Genomic DNA, 20,281 nt, shown 5'->3' on the forward strand with positions numbered 1-20,281 from the left:
CGGGCTTTGTTTTTACCTTGCAATACCACATTGGTGAATAAAATACAATGGTTACACAGGCTGACAGACTCCTAGTTTAGTGCATGAACTACGGTGCCACCACTTCACTCGGCTACACACGTAGACAAACATCGTTCTGCCGTCACGTATGCTATTAAAGCACCCAATACGATCTACAGTCAACAGATTTATAACACAGCATATGCATTGACTTTATTCGAAATAATTAAAGTAACTTAATATATAGCTTTTCTATTATATTACTATATTATTTAATTATATTTTATTATGTTTTATGTTTATTATTTTATTATTTCCCTTCTACGTGACTTTACCGAAAGAACCAAGAAGATGAATATATAGCTTATTTATATCTTGATTATGTGCTCTACCACAGCGCTAATGATTATTTTGTGTAATTTTGACATTTGGTTTTGCGTCAAATTCAAGCCCATACCTAACAGAGAAGGTCCCCGCTTTAAACATCCAGCAGTTGACCAGTAATGGTTTAAACAAGCCTGACTACTGATGAGACACTGAGTGTGAAAACCGGTCCAGAGTCTGCTGCCAAGAACATCAACTCACAGAATGCCGTGCTGCTGATGGGATGTTTGTTGCGCAAGATAGATATAGAGAGGCGGCGTATTTTCTGCTTATTCATTTGTTGCTATTCATCAGACTGAGGAAAATGACACTTTGCGTACATTTTGAAAAATGCTTCAATGAAGGCAAAGGCACGCTGGACAACTCATAGAATCAAAGCAACCTCTCTCTGCACCTTTCCTTCCATAACCTAAGCTCTCCCCTCTCTCCACCTTCTCCCGCACCAATTCCAGCACCTCAATCCGGGCTCCTACACCAGCCTTATAAGCATTGTACCTAACTCACAGACACTTTAACTACAGCCTCACAACAATGTAAACAGCGAGCGCGTTTAGCACGCTGCTCTGCCCAACAATTTCAATCAATAGTCAGCAAGAAGTCTAACCTAGCCAGTGTATCTCCTTGCCCACTGCTAAATGCAGAGCGTCGTAGATTTAAAGTGCTTATTTTATTAAAACTATAATGACTTTTCACTTGAGTGCACCCATGACCATGCCTGCAAAGGTTCTATTAAAACTATGATGGAGGCATGCAATTGTAGTCTTACATTTCGGGCAATTTACAAACAGCAGCTGACGGGATAAATTGAAATTTGGCTTTTGAAATCACAAGCCGTCTCAAATAGGCTTGCATAATGCCTCAAACCCTGAATCACCATTTTAGTTCACGGAATAAAGAGAGAAATAAAACCATACATATATTCAGAGGTGAGGACTTTTTTTTCTCTATATATATCAAGTTATGGTAAAAAAAAGCAATATTTTCACACAAGCGTATCACATCGCCCATTTAAAATGAAACGCATTTGTTTGTTGCCAACCTTGGCTTATAAAATCTAGCGCTGTTAGCGAGAACGAAAACACACGGGACATGCAGCAGTCACTTATGCAGTCCCATCACGTCATGGGCGTTAAAGACATCGACTCAAGGAGCCCAAAAAAGATAATTGCAAAGCATACTGAAGAAAACGACACACCCATATCTGCCAACATCCCTGGTAAATGTGAAGCCCCCTTTTTTTGTTCAAAGTCCCACTGTGTTTTCCCCTGAGTTAATTTGCCAATTCTCTAGGCAACCCCCCCCCCCCCCCCCCCACTGTGTGCCTTTGCAGCGAAGAGCATTACCTGCCCAGAGTATTGTGTTTAATGTAGCCAGGCGCGATGGGCACACGGGTATAATCATAGAGACTAGGAGGACCGGGGCAGGTTGGTGGATCACACAGAGATGGAACCGCATTGTGTGTGAAGGAGCGAGGCACTGACTCTACTGCCAGCGGCAAGCACACCGAGCAAGGATATTACAGTCGAAGACACGATGGCATTCACCTGTCGGTGTAACGATGCATCGACTCATTCATTAAACTCCATTATGATGCTTGGCGATTCCTGTATCAAATCGCGAGCTTGAGAATCAATTACTTTCAACGTGAGTCACCGTCAGTTCAGGGACGGTGGCTATGACACAGCGGCAGCGCGTTCGTCCCTTGTTGCAGGGAAAGGGGGAGGGGGGTGGTCACGGTTTGAATCCCGTAGCCACCCTCGTTAATACTGCGGGTGTCAGAAACACGGCAATGCCACGCGCCGTCAGCTTCACGGTGGACGTTAAAGATCCCATGACGTCAGTAGCAAGGGCAGACCATCGTGTGCCGGTGTCGTGGTCCAAATTTGCCAACATTTAGAAAGCGTTCCCCACAAATTACTCAACTGGTTTCTACACAGAAGCAATGTTTTCCCCATTCTAGCAAAGAGAAACGTGGTAAAGACCCTCCTGAAAACAAGTCACGGGACTCAGTCACATTGAAGCTTCCTTAGGTAAACAAGAGTAAGTAGAATAATAATAATATAAAGTAATCGCTGCAGCCGGGCCGGTTTAAGATTCTTGTAGGCCCTAGGCACTTCTGTTTTGTCGGCCTTCAGTGATAACTTCCTGCAGCTGCTACTGCTGCCCATGTGACCACTACCGCCGCTGTCATTCGCTTGTGTCACGCGTAGGACAACAGCGCTCATCTACCCTTGCTCTACTCTCTATTGAGAATGAGAATGTGCGACAAACTCCACGTGAAGATGTCATTGCTAATTTTGCAATGAAAACATCTCGAAAAGTTCACCTCCGGTGTTAACTTCTCTCACCTAATATATATAACAAAAAATTGACATTGGCCTGACTCTGCCTCTTTGTATAAACACTGTACCTATCTCGATTTAAAGCTTTCGTGACTGCAGGGATTCATCTTCTTGGTTCTTTCGGTAAAGTCACGTAGAAGGGAAGTTCTCCACCTGAAGACGGCTGCTTGCGTTGTGGCCGAAACGTCGTGAGAATTATTTTATTATGTTTTATTTGTATTATTTTATTACTTCCCTTCTACGTGACTTTACCGAACGAACCAAGAAGACTGTACCTATCCTTGCTATATAAATATATTTATTCAAGAACATCTCTTGGTTCTATAATTTTTGTTATCATGGAAAAAAAAGCATGGTACATTTTTATTTTCGTAGGCCCTTTATAGTTTTCCTAGGCAGTACGGCCCTGGCTGCAGCACGACAGGCACTGCAATGCACCTCGGGGCAAGATAGAACTCTATCCCTGAAAGCGAAATGCGACCACAAATCGTGACCAATCAGTGACTCACCAAGGGGTCAACTGTTACAAGCCTCCGTGAAACCCACCAGGGGAATATCAATATTATGAGAAAAGCTTCACTTCACGTGAGAAAATCTTTCAATGGGAAATTATTTCTTCTTCAAACCGCTGGGGACTGCACCTGTATACATTCCAACCACTGAAGTTGTGGGCGTTGAGTTCACCACAACCAACAGTTTGGTTCGAAAATAACCGAAGTGAACTTGGTTCGTGCCGTTGGAAATGGCGCTCACTGCTTAGCGGATTCTCGCTTGCTTGGCGCTGACGCCAAGCAAGTTTCCCCGTAAGTCACCCGCTAAGAGTTGCGATCTTTATTTTGCGACTTTGAACCGCGTTCTGTCGACTTCACAGGCATCAAATATCTCAAGGACCAATTCGAGCGTGGGTGCTCTGAATAAGAAATCCTGCTTCTGCATCCATGAGTCAAGGTCTTTCATCGAGCCAAATCCCCTGACCCAGCCTGCTCTAAATAAATCAACACCCCCCTCTCCTTTTTGGAAGGCTAGGAACGCGTGTAAGTGAATTGTTTCTATCTTAGTGACTAAACTAAACTAAACTGAGCGATAAAGACAAAGATCTCCCCGCCCGCCCCGTATTGCTGTTAGTGAGCACCTATTAATGTCGCCACGGCAAATGCATGGGTCATGTGACCAACATACACATTTGAACGCCACTCTCCACAGCATTAACGTTGCTCACACCTCCCCAAAACGAAAAATATTTTCAGTCGAGTTAACTCAGCGGAGGTAAAAGCCAAGTCCAGATACCAATTGCTGCTGATGTGGGAAAATAGCCTGGGTCTCACTGGGCCCAAAGTGCTGTGGACTGACCCCTGCACTGCCTCTTTCCACACATTCATCCTAAACATGGAACATATAAAAAGTACATTATAGTTGATATAACATAGCCTCCACTCTCACCACGTGGCTTTCCTCAATCTCCCACTTTATTTCATAGGAAAGTTGGCTGCGTGTAATTCCACAACCTCTAAAATGTTACATGTACCTATTTTATCAGAAAACCCAACAGTTTATTTCTGAGTTACAGAAAGACTGTTAGGTGAACATTGCACTCTAAGCTACATAGCACACATATTTACATTATTCGACCTTTTTTCTTGGAATGTATCACGCTTTATATAGATCATATAAAATGTTGTGTAAGTTATAAATCTTGAAATAAATAATAATCATAACAAAAATTTACAGCCCTTTGTTGATCCACCGTTGGATGAAGGTCTCCCCAAACCATGCTTCACCATGGCGCTACTTGCAGGCTTGAGAATGGGGCACCCAAGACTGGTTCAGATATCGCACGCCACAAACGTTAGCCCATGGACTGGCATCACCACATACTGGTGGGCAGGTTAACAGCACAGTACCCTAGCCGCAAATCTTAAAAGAGATCTATACTCAATAGAAATGAGAGTAAAGAAAACACACTTTCGAAAGCTCTTTAAATATATGTATGTTCATAACCAGGAAAAAACGAGTAGCAGGCCAATGAGATAATAGACATATTTTACAAGGGTGAACTGAATTGAAACCATTCCATCAGCAGCATTTCCTGAACTATATCATAAGAAAATAAAATTAGATGAACACCGAACACAATATACTCCATTGTCTGACGTTCATCAATTATGAAAAGGCATTTGATGCTATTGAAATTTAAGCAGGCATATCCAACGTATTATCTACCAAGGCCATCAGACACGATAAGCACATATCATCAAGAAGATATGGCGAGAGCTGGCTCTCAGTTGGAAAAAGAAAGAAACTGAATACACATCAATGTAGAGGGTCATAAGCCACAGTCCTTCCCAAGTTACGAGAGTTGAAAATCCACACAGTGCTTCCAAGATAATGCGATTCACTGGTTCCTTCACAATTCAAGTCAACTTAAAAGAAGTGCAAAGTTTCGAAAAAGACGCTGAATTTAAATGTCCACGTTTCTCCACGCTCGAGTCCGTTGAAGAAAAGTGACAGCCCTGAGAGCCGGTGTGGAGAAATTCCACATTTCGATGGCAGGGTCTTTGCAAAGCAGCATGACTGTTGCCTTGCCTTACATTGGCTGGAAATATACTGCCTGTTTAAACCCATCACCCCCTCACCCCCAGGAAATGTACAGTTAACAAATGAAATGAACACGTGCTAAAATAATATAACACACTTTATCTCAGGCGTGTTATGAACCTATTTCACATTTAACACAATTTTCCTCAGCTTGTCTTGGAGCTAAATTCTATACATAAACGCCGTATCTATTTAAAAAAATAACCCATCCTCATAAAGAAACATTAAAAAGGAGATGTATTCAAATGCAACCAAAATCCTGTAAAACATTTTGCTCATCCGTTTGAAAAACCCCACATCACAGAGCACATTTGCTCCCAAAAGAAGAGATCAATTTTCCATAGTGCAGTAGATCTCGTTATGTTTCCAAAGGAAAGGGGAGGGGAATTGATCAGGGAGTGGAGTCAGCTCTCACCGATGAACGCGCTTGATAAGGACATGGCCTCACATTAAAGTGTCAGATGTGGCAAGTGCTTTTAAGTGCCAACAAGCCAGCCTGTGACATGAGCGGGACTCTGAGAAACACCACCCGATCATTTCTCTAGACCCAGCAGCACAAGGTCCCTCAATGCACGCAAGCCATCACTTTAGAGATCCGTCGGAAAAAGAAAAACACTCACGATCTCCGGGTGGAAGAGGAATTATATTTTTTTAGGAGCCGCGTGGGAGTCTATTTTTCTCACTTTACCTACAACGTGTGCGCACGGTAAACGGTGTAGATGCAGCCCCTGCAACTGCTTGCTCGTGTCACCTGTTTGACCATACTTCACCACGTCAGGGTCAGTGAGTAAAGAGGGCATCCGGGACCAGTTCATTCATCACTCGTCACTGCTGCGAGCTATGGACGGGATTCGAATTCAGGCTGTCAAGGTTTATGGCGCAGTGCGCCGTACCACTGTGTCACCACTCCTTATAATAATCAACGTGATGTAACATTGCATTGTACTTGGTAAAAAAAAAGAAACCACAAGATACAAAAAAAAACAACATCAAGCGAGGATTTTCTCGAGGGTATGGGGTTGTATAAAATGTTTTTTTTTTATGAAATGTGGTAGAATACAAACAAATAAAACAGAAAGTCACATTCACTGCCGGCATTTACGGGACGGTTTTCCAACGAAGGTGCAAGCGTGGAGCTCAAAGATGAAGCGCATCACTTTCCCCCTTAGCGAAAGGCTTATTTTACAATATAATTTGTGAACTGCATTCACATTTCACGACCAAAAGAAATTCTAGCAAGCGGATAGGGGCTTGTGAGAGAGAGAGAGAGAAAGAGAGAGAGAGAGATAGAAAAAAATTCCATCAATTTAATACCGTTCAGCAATTCGAATCAATTTAAGAGAAACTGGTTGTGGCTGGTGGGGAATAATAAAAAAAAAGTCTTGTTGCGATCCCGTTTCTGATATGTTGGAAGGCAAATCCGCATGCTATCTCATTTGATCACTCAATCAGCCGTGCCTTCCATTAATACACACTTTGAAAGCGGCGATAACATTACATTACAAGTGCCCCGTTTCCCACTGGCCAGAACCATGAGCTGATTCTGCCGGAGATAAAAAGGTGCAAGGTAATAGCTAATTTACTGTCGTTTCTGCTCAAAATTTATCTTTGCATTCCTTAATATATATTTCTCTTACTTTTAAAGGGATGCTGTTGCGGTGTTCCTCTGTTTGCAGAGCAGCGTTGGGGGTAAGTAATGCGTTATCAGTTGCAATCACATCACTCATCTCGATTTAAACGCAATGCAAATTGTCAATCGACGTTGCGAGACTAGCGTGCCTGCCATGGGAATGAGGAATTTCCGCCCTTGGTTCATGGCTGCGAGCAGACACGAGGAGGGCTTCAATGCGTGCTTTAAGCACGACGGCACCCTGATTTTACTTCGATTTAAATCAGATTGGCCATGAACTTAGCAGATACCAATGTATTGCTTTTTTTTTACGTTTACTAAGATTTTTGTTGAACATTTTTTAATGACGATTTCAAAGATAATGTAAATAGGCAAGTGATCGTGTCAGCGGCTTGAGGTAATGCAGACGGCAGCATGCACAGCCTACAGATTGTACATCAAGACCTACCAACAGAGCATAGTGCCGTATTTCTAGGGCTTAATCAGGCTAACAAATATATATTTGAATAAAGTAATCGCAAGAGTAATGTAACAGATTACGTTAACATGAACACGCTAAATGAGAGATTATCCTCACCCTTTAAAACATTGAGTAATCAGTAATTGGAAACTGATTAAGTATTTCTTAAAAATAAACTAACATTACTTTACACTACTCGTGTTGGCACTTAGAATCAGTTGCTTTGGCACTTCAACAGCAATTACCATTAGTGTAAAGAACACTTAAAAATAGCAGGTTACCCACAATAGGCTTACATATTTCACGAAGCGCTGCTTAATTGGCAGATCAAGAAAGACGCCACGTAGTAACCATAATCGACAAAAGTTGTACTGTACGTTCAAAGACACCCCCCCCGCCCAAAAAAAAGGACCCTTTTATTCCACGCCGGGGCGTTCATGACCGCTGCTGTACACGACGGGACCAGATCGCGCGGCGAAAACGCACGAAAATAAAATAGCTAAAGTTCGTGAAAAAAATGAACATTTATCATAGGACTTGTACAACTGCAAAGGAAACAAACGCAGTTTGAAGAAAAATCAACCACCTTATCTCCCGAAATGTATCAGGACCCATTTTAGGCGAAACAAGGGGATGTACTGAAGCGTGACAAGGGAGAAACAACTGCGTTAAGCGGATTGATCGCGACAAAGAAAGCCCTCCAAAGGGAGTACAATTGTTACAATAGCGTTATTGATCGCCTCTGGGCTGCTGCGTAGGAAATTGCTCCGCAGAGTGTTACATATCAGCTTACCGCACGGGAAGGGATGGTCCTGTGACAAACGCTTTGGGTCAATATTGATAAGGGAACGTCTTTGTATTGTGCTGGCGGCTCTGGGGGGGGGGGGGGTGGGGGGGTGGCCAAACGCGCCCAGAGCTGGCTGGTAAAGCAGGCAGGGGCAAAAAAAAACAAGGCACTGCACTTGTTGAGGTGACGTCCCCGTCAGCATCGCGACGCGATCGACTTATCGAAAGACGTCTGTCCGTCGTTTAGCTTTTAAAGTCGGGAACCCGACGTAGCAGAAACGGGGTGAGCAATATTACTGAAGAATCTGCCTGAAAACTAAAACAAAAAACTAAGCTCCTCTTCAAAACACACAACTGTTTATTTCTGATTTAAAGCTTATGTGACTGCAGGGATTCATCTTCTTGGTTCTTTCGGTAAAGTCACGTAGAAGGGAAATATCGCTGTCTTCCCGACAGACATGTTCTTCACCTGAGGACGGCTGCTTGCGTTGTGGCCGAAACGTCGTGAGAATTATTTTATTATGTTTTATTTGTATTATTTTATTATTTCCCTTCTACGTGACTTTACCAAAAAAAGAACCAAGAAGATGAATCCCTGCAGTCACGAAAGAAGCTTTAAATCGAAATTTTAGTATGTTTTATTTTTATTATTTTATTATTTCCCTTCTACGTGACTTTACCGAAAGAACCAAGAAGATGAATCCCTGCAGTCACGAAAGCTTTAAATCGAAATTTTATTATGTTTTATTTGTATTATTTTATTATTTCCCTTCTACGTGACTTTACCAAAAAAAGAACCAAGAAGATGTTTCTTTTTGTTTTGAGAAGGCACAACCTGAGTTAGAGAGCAGGCCGTTCAGAAACAAAATGTTGGAGAGAATGAATAGCCCGGCGATCACCACCTCACTGCCGTCTGCGAGTTGTAGAGCGACAGCGACTGAGCGATTACCGGAGAGCAGAGAGCAGTGCATGTTGGGACAAAGCAAAGAGTGAGAGAGTGGGTGGTGGCAGTGGGGGTGCTGCACGCCATCCATCATCCGTCCATTGTGGCAACCAGATGACAAGCGTGAACATGACTGCGGATCGTGAGATGATTGCAAACGTGAAAAGTAAAACGGTCATTAAAGGTCAAAGTGTCCCTATGTTCAAACAAGTGTTGATCTGTACTTATGTCTTTCAGAAAACTCTGAGCCAGTGCTGGAAATTCCATCTTTCTATGTTGGCAATGTGATTGTAAACCGTAAGACAACCAGTGGTAACATCCCACGGTGGGGAACTGACACCGGGCAGATGGTAGGCTGGGTCAGTCTCCAAAGGGAATTGATTTTGCAAAATTCGGATGGGTTTGATTCCTGGCTCGAGGGCTGACGTCAGTGGCTATCCAAACTCGTCTTGAGCACCCCACCAACTCACACTGACAAGAGCAGCGAAAGTATGGTCAAACAACCACCGTGGGCACAATTTAGAAAGGTGCAGGCCTTCAAATCATATTTGATTGAAGGAAAAGCTGAAGATTGCCATCGTTTTATATTGTTACGTAAATATATCGAAACGATCACAATAATACAACTTTGATTTAAAGCTTTCGTGACTGCAGGGATTCATCTTCTTGGTTCTTTCGGTAAAGTCACGTAGAATGGAAACAGTAAAAATAATAAAATAAAACATAATAAAATAATTTTCACGGCGTTTCGGCCACAACGCAAGCAGCCGTCATCAGGTAAAGACCAGGTCTGTCGGGGAGACAGCGTCTTCACCTGATATCGGCTGCTTGCGTTGTGGCCGAAACGTCGTGAGAATTATTTTATTATGTTTAATTTTATTATTTTTATTGTTTCCATTCTACGTGACTTTAGCGAAAGAACCAAGAAGAATAATACAACTGAAGAGCAATGGCGATGGGGAAGACAGCGAGAGGGGATAGTGGAGCAGGAAGCAGTCTTGGGAAATTTAATTGCGAGATGTTACGAGTGTGGCTAAATAATAATAATAAAAATCATTAGACACGTCAAACTGCGTTTGTTTATTATTAATGTATTCATTGAATTCTTGCTTTTGTTGTTAATGTTTGGGACTCCCCCCCCCCCCGGGAAAGATTTCGTCCCAATAATTCACTCCCTCGTCTGCCTTGACAATTCAAAGAAGCGGTCTCAAAGGGGTCGCACCTGGATTGTCACAAAAGTAAAGAATAGTTTAATGTTTAACAACCATGCATTCCAATTCTCACCGTCTCCCCCTCATTATTACTACATTCCAATGTAATTCTAATTTGCTAAAGCACATTTTACTGAGGCAAATTACAGTAAAACGTCGTGGCAACTAGCACTAATTATTTTAACTCGCTAAGTACAGTAATAAGTACAGCCATCAGAATTTAAAGATGCTCACCGCATTCATCAGCGGAGTGCAGTGGGGGAATAGAACATGTATGGCAAAACGCAAGTCGACGCGTATTTACCTGAATTAAGGCCTTCCACAACCGAAACAACATTGAATTTCTTCTGAAAATTGTAAAAAAATCAACAGCAGTTTAACTCGTAGGCTTTCGCGACCAATATCATCCATAATATAGGTTTTTGGATTAGATCGCGTAAATATAAATGTGTCGTTAAACCCGATGGCAAATGATGTGGATTTGCTCTCCAACACACTGGTGTGCTGTACTAGTAACGAATTGGCATGTTCTGTTTACGTGACAAACTTTACTGCTGTGTCGGGTGGTAGCGGGTTTAACCCCACACATATATATTTACGCGATCAAACCCAAAAAAACCTATATCATGGAAAAAACAACAACAACAAAAACGCTGAATAATCAAACAGCTGCTCAGCTAAAAAATAAAAAGCTCACACACACGGATCTTACGTATCGTTTGTGAATTATGAACAAAGGGGACAATGGCAGGGCGGTCACCAATGGCCCAATGGAACAAAACAAATCCTATTTCAGATCACGTGCGGAAACAACATGGAATCACAAAACGCGTGCTGTCGTCGAGAAGGGAAAAGCAGCGGGGACTTTGTTTGATCCGTTCTGCACGCACTGCTGTGCACACCAATTCACCTCAATGCGGTCGTCACACTGACGATAGGAGCCATCTCAGGACGAATTGGGAACTGGTACAAACGGGAGGAAGAGGAGCCCTAGACAGAGGGAGAGGCAGACGCGCCGAGGCAGAGACACAGAGAGAGAGATGGACAGAAAGACATGTGGAGAGAGAGCGAGATGTGATCGGAGACGCCTCAACATGGAGAGACACATTCGCAGAGATATGGAGAGACAGAGTGAGACGTGGAAAAGAAAGACAAATACCCAGAGAGAGAGAGAGAGACACTGAGAAATTAATACGTGGATGCCAGAAGAGTGATACTAAAATAAAAAATACTGATACACCCATGTAGAGAGAGAGATAGTGACACAGAGAGAGGCATGACGAGAGTGAGATGGAGAGATACAAAGAGAAAGACAGGCACAGAGAGACAGTTTCCTGGAGAATGACAGAGAGACACACACAAAGAAAGACACAGATGTCTAGAATGTTGGAGTACCGAAAGAAGTGGAGGCTCAGTAACCGTGTGTGCACATTGCACATCCACAAAGACACGGATGATGCAAATATCAATTTGCAGCATGATCGAATGAACCACGGCTCCGGCATTGATATCTTGTGATTTAAAAAAAATCTCCAAAGGGCACGGACTAACGAAGCCCTTTCATCCCCCTGGCATCAATAAAACGAGTACCGATTCTATGCTTATGGATGGCAACACATTCCTGAGCTGGTAGGAACGTTGGGTTGCTCGGTCAGTGGCCAGGGTCAACGGCGGCGTGGTGTATTCCGCAAATATGCCCGACTGTGAGGGCGGGCACAAGCCGGCGTGAGTAGGTTAAACGTTGAGTTTTATAAGGGCACCACGGGGTGACCAGCCCCTCCCCACCCAGCCCCACCCAGCCCCACCCTCCCCACCCAGCCCCACCCTCCCCACCCAGCCCCACCCTCCCCACCCAGCCCCTCCCCACCCTCCCCACCCAGCCTCTTCCTCCCCACCCAGCTCCTCCCTGCACGACGGACGGACACAATAATCCCCTGTGGGCTGGTGTAACCAGGAGGTTCCTACCAGTAAGATGTTCAGGAGCTAAATACGAATGCCCGAGGTCTGCGAGCCACGAGAGGGCTTCAGGAGCGAGTTGGTGTCGTTCTGCTATCCCTCATCAGGAGCACAGACTACAGTGACTTACTATATAGTCCATGGTCTGGGTTGCATGGCCACGATTGCACTCCTGTGGAGGAGATGGTGTGGAGCGGCCTGTTGATGTTCTGATGCGGCTGATGGTTACACCATCGGTGTCTTCGGAGAGGAGGAATGTCAAAGCCACGAGGTGACATGTTTGACTCTCGAATTAGGTGTTTCGTCTGGAATGAGGTCTAATGTGAGAAGTCAACAGTGATCATCTTTAATGGAGGGACTTGCCCCCACCAAATGAATGTGGAATGTCCACCACTGGTGAAGGACTGTAATGAGCACACCCCCCCCCCCAATAATTTGAATAGAGAGACACTTAAAAATAGCATTACAATTAATGATTAAATAAAGGGGATGTTAACAAGTTCGTTCTGGTTAGCACACTGGACTTGCATTTCAGAGGTTGCTGGTTCTGTTTAACCTACCAGCCTGGCAGTTGAAACAATGGGGCAAGTTTCTTACATTCCCCTCCCCTTCCACCCAACCACCCACCACGCCTTGTTCTGTTCACCCAGAAGCATCAATGTCATGAATGTGTGCTGAACTTCTTTCGCACCGTACGTGGCCAACGGCGCTAATTGGAGGCGCGATAGATGGGTTTTGCCACAGCCAGTCAATCGGCTGGTCACGTGTGGTGGGGTACAAACTGTGGGCGCTTGCCACCTCTTCTCCCGTCGTCTGCTAAGTTTGGAATGGTGGGGTGAAATACCCTCGAGGTGAGGATATCTGGAGCTGTAGAGGGGGGGCTTTCTATGGGGGGGTCTCTAGAGGGGGGCTCTCGAGAGGGGGGTCTCTACAAAGGGGGTTCTCCACCAAAGGGTAAAACCTATTCTTATTTTTCATCAAAGGAGTAAACATGGACACCTGTGGAAATGTTGTGTTTGGCTGAATATTTTGTTTTAATCAAGAATTTACCAGGTCCTCCCCATGAAGGCGCGAGGTCAGTTGTGACAAACGGTGCCGCCGCTGCTTCACTTCTCGCTTCTTCCTTGTCACCATCTGAAATGCAGAAAGACAAAGATCCCCCATGTAGCCTTAATAGACTGTTGGAGCAAGTGCTGTTAGCGAGTAGCACCTGTGAAGACGGGCACGGCACACGAGGGGGTGAGTGGCCAGCACCATGCCAACTGTGTCTCCCGAGTGGCGATGTTTATACACAGCACCAGGTACTCATTTGAGGCCGAGTCGACCTAGTGGAGGTCCAGAAACAACACCACGCAGAGCTCAGCTCCTCCGCAGTCCGTCCCTGTGGAATTTCCAGTGGTGTAAATTCCACATTCCTACCGTGGGGGACCGCACCTCCATAATAATCGTCAACATCATCAATCAATCATTATCACCATAGTCCTAAGCAGTGCGTCTTACTAAAAACGATTAGAGGTCAAGGTCAAGCGTCATCATGTTCAAAGTCATCGATGACACCACCCCCTCACCGTCGCTTCTTTCCTTCTGCCAGATTATTCAACTATTCGACAATATATTTGTATTTAAATCTTTCGTGACTGCAGGGATTCATATTCTTGCTTCTTTCGGTAAAGTCACGTAAAAGGGAAATAATAAAATAATAAAAATATAAAACAATAAAAATTCTCACGACGTTTCGACTGCAACGCAAGCAATCATCATCATGTGTGAAATCCACAGCAAGAATTTTTGAAATAAATAAATAAATATTGCTGTGGATTTCACACCTCATGATGATTGCTTGTGTTGCAGTCGAAACGTCATGAGAATTTTTATTGTTTTATAATTTTATTATTTTATTATTTCCCTTCTACGTGACTTTACCGAAAGAACCAAGAAGATGTTCGACAATAGTCGACACCTGACTCCATCATAACGATGGACATCAGACACCTCCATCGACAAGAGTACGATCAATGTATTTACTTCGTAATTTGATCACTTGACACCAGGATCTGTATGTGCACGCACACACACACATATACTCGACACAGTTGAGACATACAACGAATGCTTGCACTACAGTTAGGTAACTCACTCATTATTTTATGTCTAATTCTGTCACTTTGCATCAGGATAGATGCATACCCACTGCGGCATCCCATCTCATTCCGTTTCAGGTTGCAGTCTCTTTGATGTTGCTGCACACAAGTTGCGAGTTCCATATCTTTTAAAATATATATATCCATTGGCATCTCCTACAAGCAAGCAAAGCACAAAGGCACCAAGTCTGTTTATCATATTGATTTCAAATATGCACGGTTTGGATTTAACTTTTTAAATCATACATATATGTGTTTAGTTGGTTTAAGTGTTAACACACACAAAAAACAGAAGAATATTGCCCATTAAGCCTTTTATACCATAGGGGAATGTGCTGTTTGCGAGCACATATTAAGGACAGAAATCTATGTGAGGTGCTGGTGGGCTTAGCACCGTGCTGGCAACATTTGTCACTATAATTCCTGGCTGCCTTTGAGATATCACTTACCACTGATATTAGCAGCGGTCAGGAATCAAACTGAGACCGCCCGATCCAGAGCATAGTGTGATAACCACTACGTTACCATCCTCACACAAACAACAACAACAACAACCGCCATTGGCCACTAAGTAGCGGTGACGTCACCACGACGCTTGTGCCAGGCTATGTGCACCTTGAGGCCACACAAAAAGACACACACACATTCACCGCAAGTATATAGCTAAAATACACAATTGTTTACGGACAAACATAAATCCCACTTAACCCAACTAACTGTGTGATTAACTATTCCTATCTGGAGAGCATCTTACATTTTTAACGTTCAGTGAAGTAATTTGCATTTTTTGGCACGGAACAATTTTCATCATCCAACTTGGATTCTTTGGTTGCGGGCTTCAATTGTAAATGTGAGCCTGACACGCAGGTGCTTGAAATAATTGGGTACGGACTTGGATTGACATTCATTGCTGGCTCCACATTAGTGGACATGCGGCTACAGACACCCACGCATGTACGAGAGAGTTTTTGGGTGCCCATTTAAATAAGCGTTTGCCTAAAAATGCCTACTATATTCATGGCCAACACGTTAATACGATCATTGATGATATTATCATATTAAAAACAGTGCTTGCTACTTCAGGAGATTTGTATTCTAACAGCATAATAGTTGAACATTTTATTTTCAGATTAATAGTGATGGTGAACTATGGTCAAATACACATCATGACCGACACGGCACGGCGAGGCCTTCATCCAGCAGAGGATTGAACAAGGATATGTAAGTGTACTTGCGTGTACATTGTGTACTTGCAAAACACAATAGAGATGCTTGCTCTCAATAAAGTCTTCATGGAGTTATGATTCAATTCAAGAGTTAACCCATTATGTCTGAATCGTACCGTTTGTCTGATGTATACTCTGTTTCACATTTGTATTTCTAGTCGCATATGTTATGCCACTCTCATTCGTCTTGTGTTGTACTGTCTGACTGCCTCGTGCTGTCTAGTTTGTACTATCTGTCTGATATGTCCCGTCTTATTTGTCTGGCCTTGTCTATAATGTCTTGCTTTCATGTTCAGTCACGTTATGTTCCTTACCCTTTGTTCTATTAGCCAGAACATGCATTCTTAATATAGCACGCAATTTGAATACATTGTGAATATACATGGTGCATGCACCAGGGGTATAAGAAATGTATTTTGATTGATGAATCGATGCACCATGGCATACCTACACTCCATATAGTATATATGTACGCACCGGTGTTTGTATTGCGTACAAGGGATATGAACTGCAGCCTCAAGCACAGTGGCTCTTTGATGTCCAGCTCTGGCACTGATCGTCTGCAAACCAATTGCATGATGGTGGCGTTGGTGACTCACACAAAGACGGAGCCAGCACAGCAAGTCAGGGTTCTCACTTATATGACGATGGGGCAGGAGTATCAGATGGAAGGAAAATTATCATCTCTGTCGAGAGATTAAGGATGATCCATGAATGTAAGTGTTTTTTTTTGACAAGCAGATGCATGAGTTATCTCTGGTTTCCTCCTACATTTAAAACATACAACATCGTTATATGGCTCTCCGATGCCATTTTGGGTTGCGCTGCGTCTTCTTTGGCAAATGGTCCGACGTTTTTCCCCACGTGCTCGGGATATTCTTTGAGAAAAGTAAAAATGGTTCTTGCTACAGATGCCCTATTGCTATAATTCTTCACGTGGTACGGCATTCTTTTCCCATCAGGAAGATAAGAGGACATCATCCAGAAGTGGTGGAAAATTCATCCGATTATCCGTATGTATCCATTATTTTCTGCTTGGATAAACACAATTAATAGGATCTATGCAGAGAGCGACCCTACAAGAAATCAGTTAATAGGATTTCCGATGTAAAATAAATCGACAAAAATTTTGCGTTTAGGACCTTCATGTAAAAGAGGAGTATTAAAATTCGGCGATGGGAAAATGAATATTAACATGTGGGAAATTATGAAAAAAAATACGTGTAGAATTGGTATAAAGCAGATGGATTTTTATTCTTAGGTTTTTTTCGGTAAAGTCACGTAGGTAAAACATTAAAAAAGTCAAATAAAATAAAATAAAAATCACGACGTTTCGGAGGCAACACAAGCTTCCGTCTTCAGGTGGAACCGTCACAGCCACGACAGCTGTACTTGATACTTGATACAGCAATCGTGCTGTGACGGTTCCACCTGAAGACGGAAGCTTGTGTCGCCTCCGAAACGTCGTGATTTTTATTTTATTTTACTTTTTTAATGTTTTACCTACGTGACTTTACAAAAAAAACCTAAGAATATGAATCATTGCAGTCACGAAAGCTTCAAATCTAGAATCAGATGGATTTTAAATACAAAACTGCAGGGTCGGAAAGTACAGAAAGGTTGTTAATTTGTGCCTTGCATAACAATGTCATGTGAGATTTCTGCATTTCGCTGGCAACTTGATAACCTAGCCTCCTATTCCTCCATGTATTGATGTGCATTGTGTCGAGCGACAATGGTCTAATCCCCTGACCACTGGCACAGACGAATGACGCTTCCATTTATCACGATCAAAATTCTGTCTTCAGCTGCCGATTGTCCACATTGAGGCCAGGGACACAGGGTTGTGATTTTCACTTGGCATTATAAACCATGCCCTGTTAAGAATATAATAGGGACATCATTGCTTGAATTGCATATGCGCATATATACATACACACGCACGCGTGTACGCGTAAATTCGAATATAAAAGCGCGTTTTGGTTATCACATGACCTGGCCCAAGTCAGCCGGAATGCACCGGATCCCATGAGATTTCAGAAGCGAAGCAGGTTTCACCCTGGATAGTGCTTGGTTGGGCAATCACCATCTACAATGAACAGGTGTCGTAGGCGTTGTGGACAGTGGAGGACAACACTGCAACGTCCACTGCTGTTCTTTTCTCCCCCCACCTTGACAAACCTGCCTGCACGAAGTGGGAAGGCCCTCATCTGCAAGTGGATTGACAAATGGAACGTATCTACTACCGCTACCACCACTCACACTTAACCCGAATTGCAACTTTATATTAGCCACGCTGTGAGTTCACAAGATGTCCTTCGACAGAATTCACACGATGGCGGAGAACGAATGGTCCTGGAAGATGACACCACCTGGGACGTGCCTCAACAGGTGTCGTGTTTAGTGGGCCAGTAGGAGGCGCTCTGTCCATGGTGAGCAAAGAGCCGTGCGTCACATCAGTCATCCGATAAATTTCTTAACCTGAGCAGTCAACGTTTGGGATCGGGCCGACATTAAATGATAAAAACTACTTTATATGACGGTGGTATGTGTGTGTGTGTGCGGTCGTTTGCGACATTGCCTAGCCGCAATGGGTTCGCCATTCGTTACAGTTTCATGGTTCGAATCGAGCGGCTGCCCTGGTTAATACTGGGGGTGTATTCACCTTAAAGATTACACGTCATCTTTCGTTGAAGATCCCCTGCTGTTGTTCGCGAGTGTGGGCCACTGTGTGCCGTCGCGACTGTTGGAATTTGCCAAATTGGAAACATTCCCTACAAAAGACTAATTTGACCCTCCTGAAAGGGAGTCATGCGACTCAGTGAGGCTTTCCTGGGGCAACACGAAAAATATGAAGTAATAATTGGCCACTTGGTTGAGACCACCAACTTACTGTACCCTGAGAACCCAGTTTAATAATGGATGGCCGATTCAGGCTTCAACCCCAGTTGTCCTGTGTTTCACCTGAGCGAGAAGCTCATTATAAATAGGGTTCTTCAATCCGTAATACAGGTTTTTTTTTGGTCTTAAAAGCACTTTTTGTTGGAATATCGGTAACTGCGTGAAAACGATTTAATAAAACCGGTTACTTGTTTGTCGCACATATAGATTTGTGATTGCACAATGGAGTTTCTGAAATTGCAATTCAGAGGTGGCCATTGAGATTTCTCATCTCCTGGTATTGGAAGTTGAATCAATTGTTATACATTTCTTAAATTCCTTTGTCTCTGTCCATGCTGCAGTGTAAATAGGTACAACCACATCTTCTTGGTTCTTTCGGTAAAGTCACGTAGAAGGGAAGTAATAAAATAATAAAAATAAAACATAATAAAATAATTCTCACGACGTTTCGGCCACAACGCAAGCAGCCGTCCTCAGGTGAAACCAGGTCTGTCGAGGCGACGCTGTCGTGACTTTACCGAAAGAACCAAGAAGATGAATCCCTGCAGTCACGAAAGCTTTAAATCGAAAGGTACAACCACAGTTAGTGGATTTGCAGGTCATGTGTGGTGGGGTAAAATGTGGGTACACCAATCTCTACATACAAATATATTCAATTGTAAAATATTGCAATGGATTACAATCGGTTATCAGTTCTCAAAATGGTTACCGTTTCGCGATCAATTTCTTTTAAATAATCGTGACACACATGAGAATGATAATTTTATTATTAAATAGTTTCGTGGTCTCATTGTTGGTTTTTCTTAATGTTTTATCCGTGGTTTGCTCTGACATTGTTTTAACTCCTTTTTCACTCAACGTATTTTTGTGTATTACAAGTCCCGATGCAAGAAATGTTTGTCATGTTAATGGGCTCTCCCCTGGTTACAGTGTTGATGTGCGTACATAAGTTCGCATATATGTAAGTATGCACGTAGGCATCTTTGTACCAAATAATGTGTGCGTGGTTTATTATGTGTATATCAATATAATAAACATCTGCACCACCTAGAACCATGCCTCACGCAAACACTTCTATCCAAAAGCAGCCTCGTTCCACTGTTTATTGGCCAAAGGTCTTTTTAGATGAGATTACGGCTGATTTTACAGTTAAAGAGAGAGATGTTTCCCCAAAGATTATCTACCAATAGTAGCATGTGTTAATAGGCCAAAGTTTACTGATAAGAGAGTCATGCTTGCAATCCCAGTAACATGCATAGAACACAATGCTTTGCTCGTGAGATGTCATGATTCTGTCCTTCTGGAATTTAGATTTCTCACGTGACACTCAGTTGTTTTGTATTCTCCTTTTGGCTGTACATTTTTGTTTTTGCTTTGATCACTTTGGTCGCCCTAGGTCGCTCGTGCAACTAAGACTGCTACCCAGGCCTCTTGAGTTCTTACCCGGTTAAACAAAGCAACCTTGAAAACTCGCCCCTCTTACACAAGAAGCTACATTGAGCCCAACCCTTGCCCTCATTAGCTCTGGCATTAATATTCACCAGAAATCAAAGTTATTAATATTCGTTTTGCACCATTACTATATACACGTTATATAATGATGCCATCGATCCTTTATACAGCCACCCAAACACACGTACACTGGCTCACAAAGACAACGTTTCCCCCATACAGCCCATGCAGGCTGTTGGGGCAAGTGTTGTTAG

The 20,281-nt window shown here is 43.1% G+C and overlaps 1 protein-coding gene across 4 annotated transcripts in view; it reads right to left on the reverse strand.

The window, feature by feature from the left end:
* The window catches only part of LOC133340328 (zinc finger protein ZFPM2-like), a 232,160-nt gene that overhangs the window by 145,650 nt on the left and 66,229 nt on the right, over window positions 1-20,281 (reverse strand). For all 4 annotated transcript variants that reach the window (XM_061548472.1, XM_061548470.1, XM_061548471.1 and 1 more), the window contains one exon: window positions 13,358-13,441. In XM_061548472.1, the coding sequence (XP_061404456.1) occupies window positions 13,358-13,441 (84 nt within the window). The remainder of the gene's footprint in view (window positions 1-13,357; window positions 13,442-20,281) is intronic.

Source organism: Lethenteron reissneri, chromosome 9 (assembly GCF_015708825.2).
Source record: "Lethenteron reissneri isolate LAM-NWPU_2019-01 chromosome 9, ASM1570882v1, whole genome shotgun sequence".
Taxonomy (NCBI): domain Eukaryota; kingdom Metazoa; phylum Chordata; class Hyperoartia; order Petromyzontiformes; family Petromyzontidae; genus Lethenteron; species Lethenteron reissneri.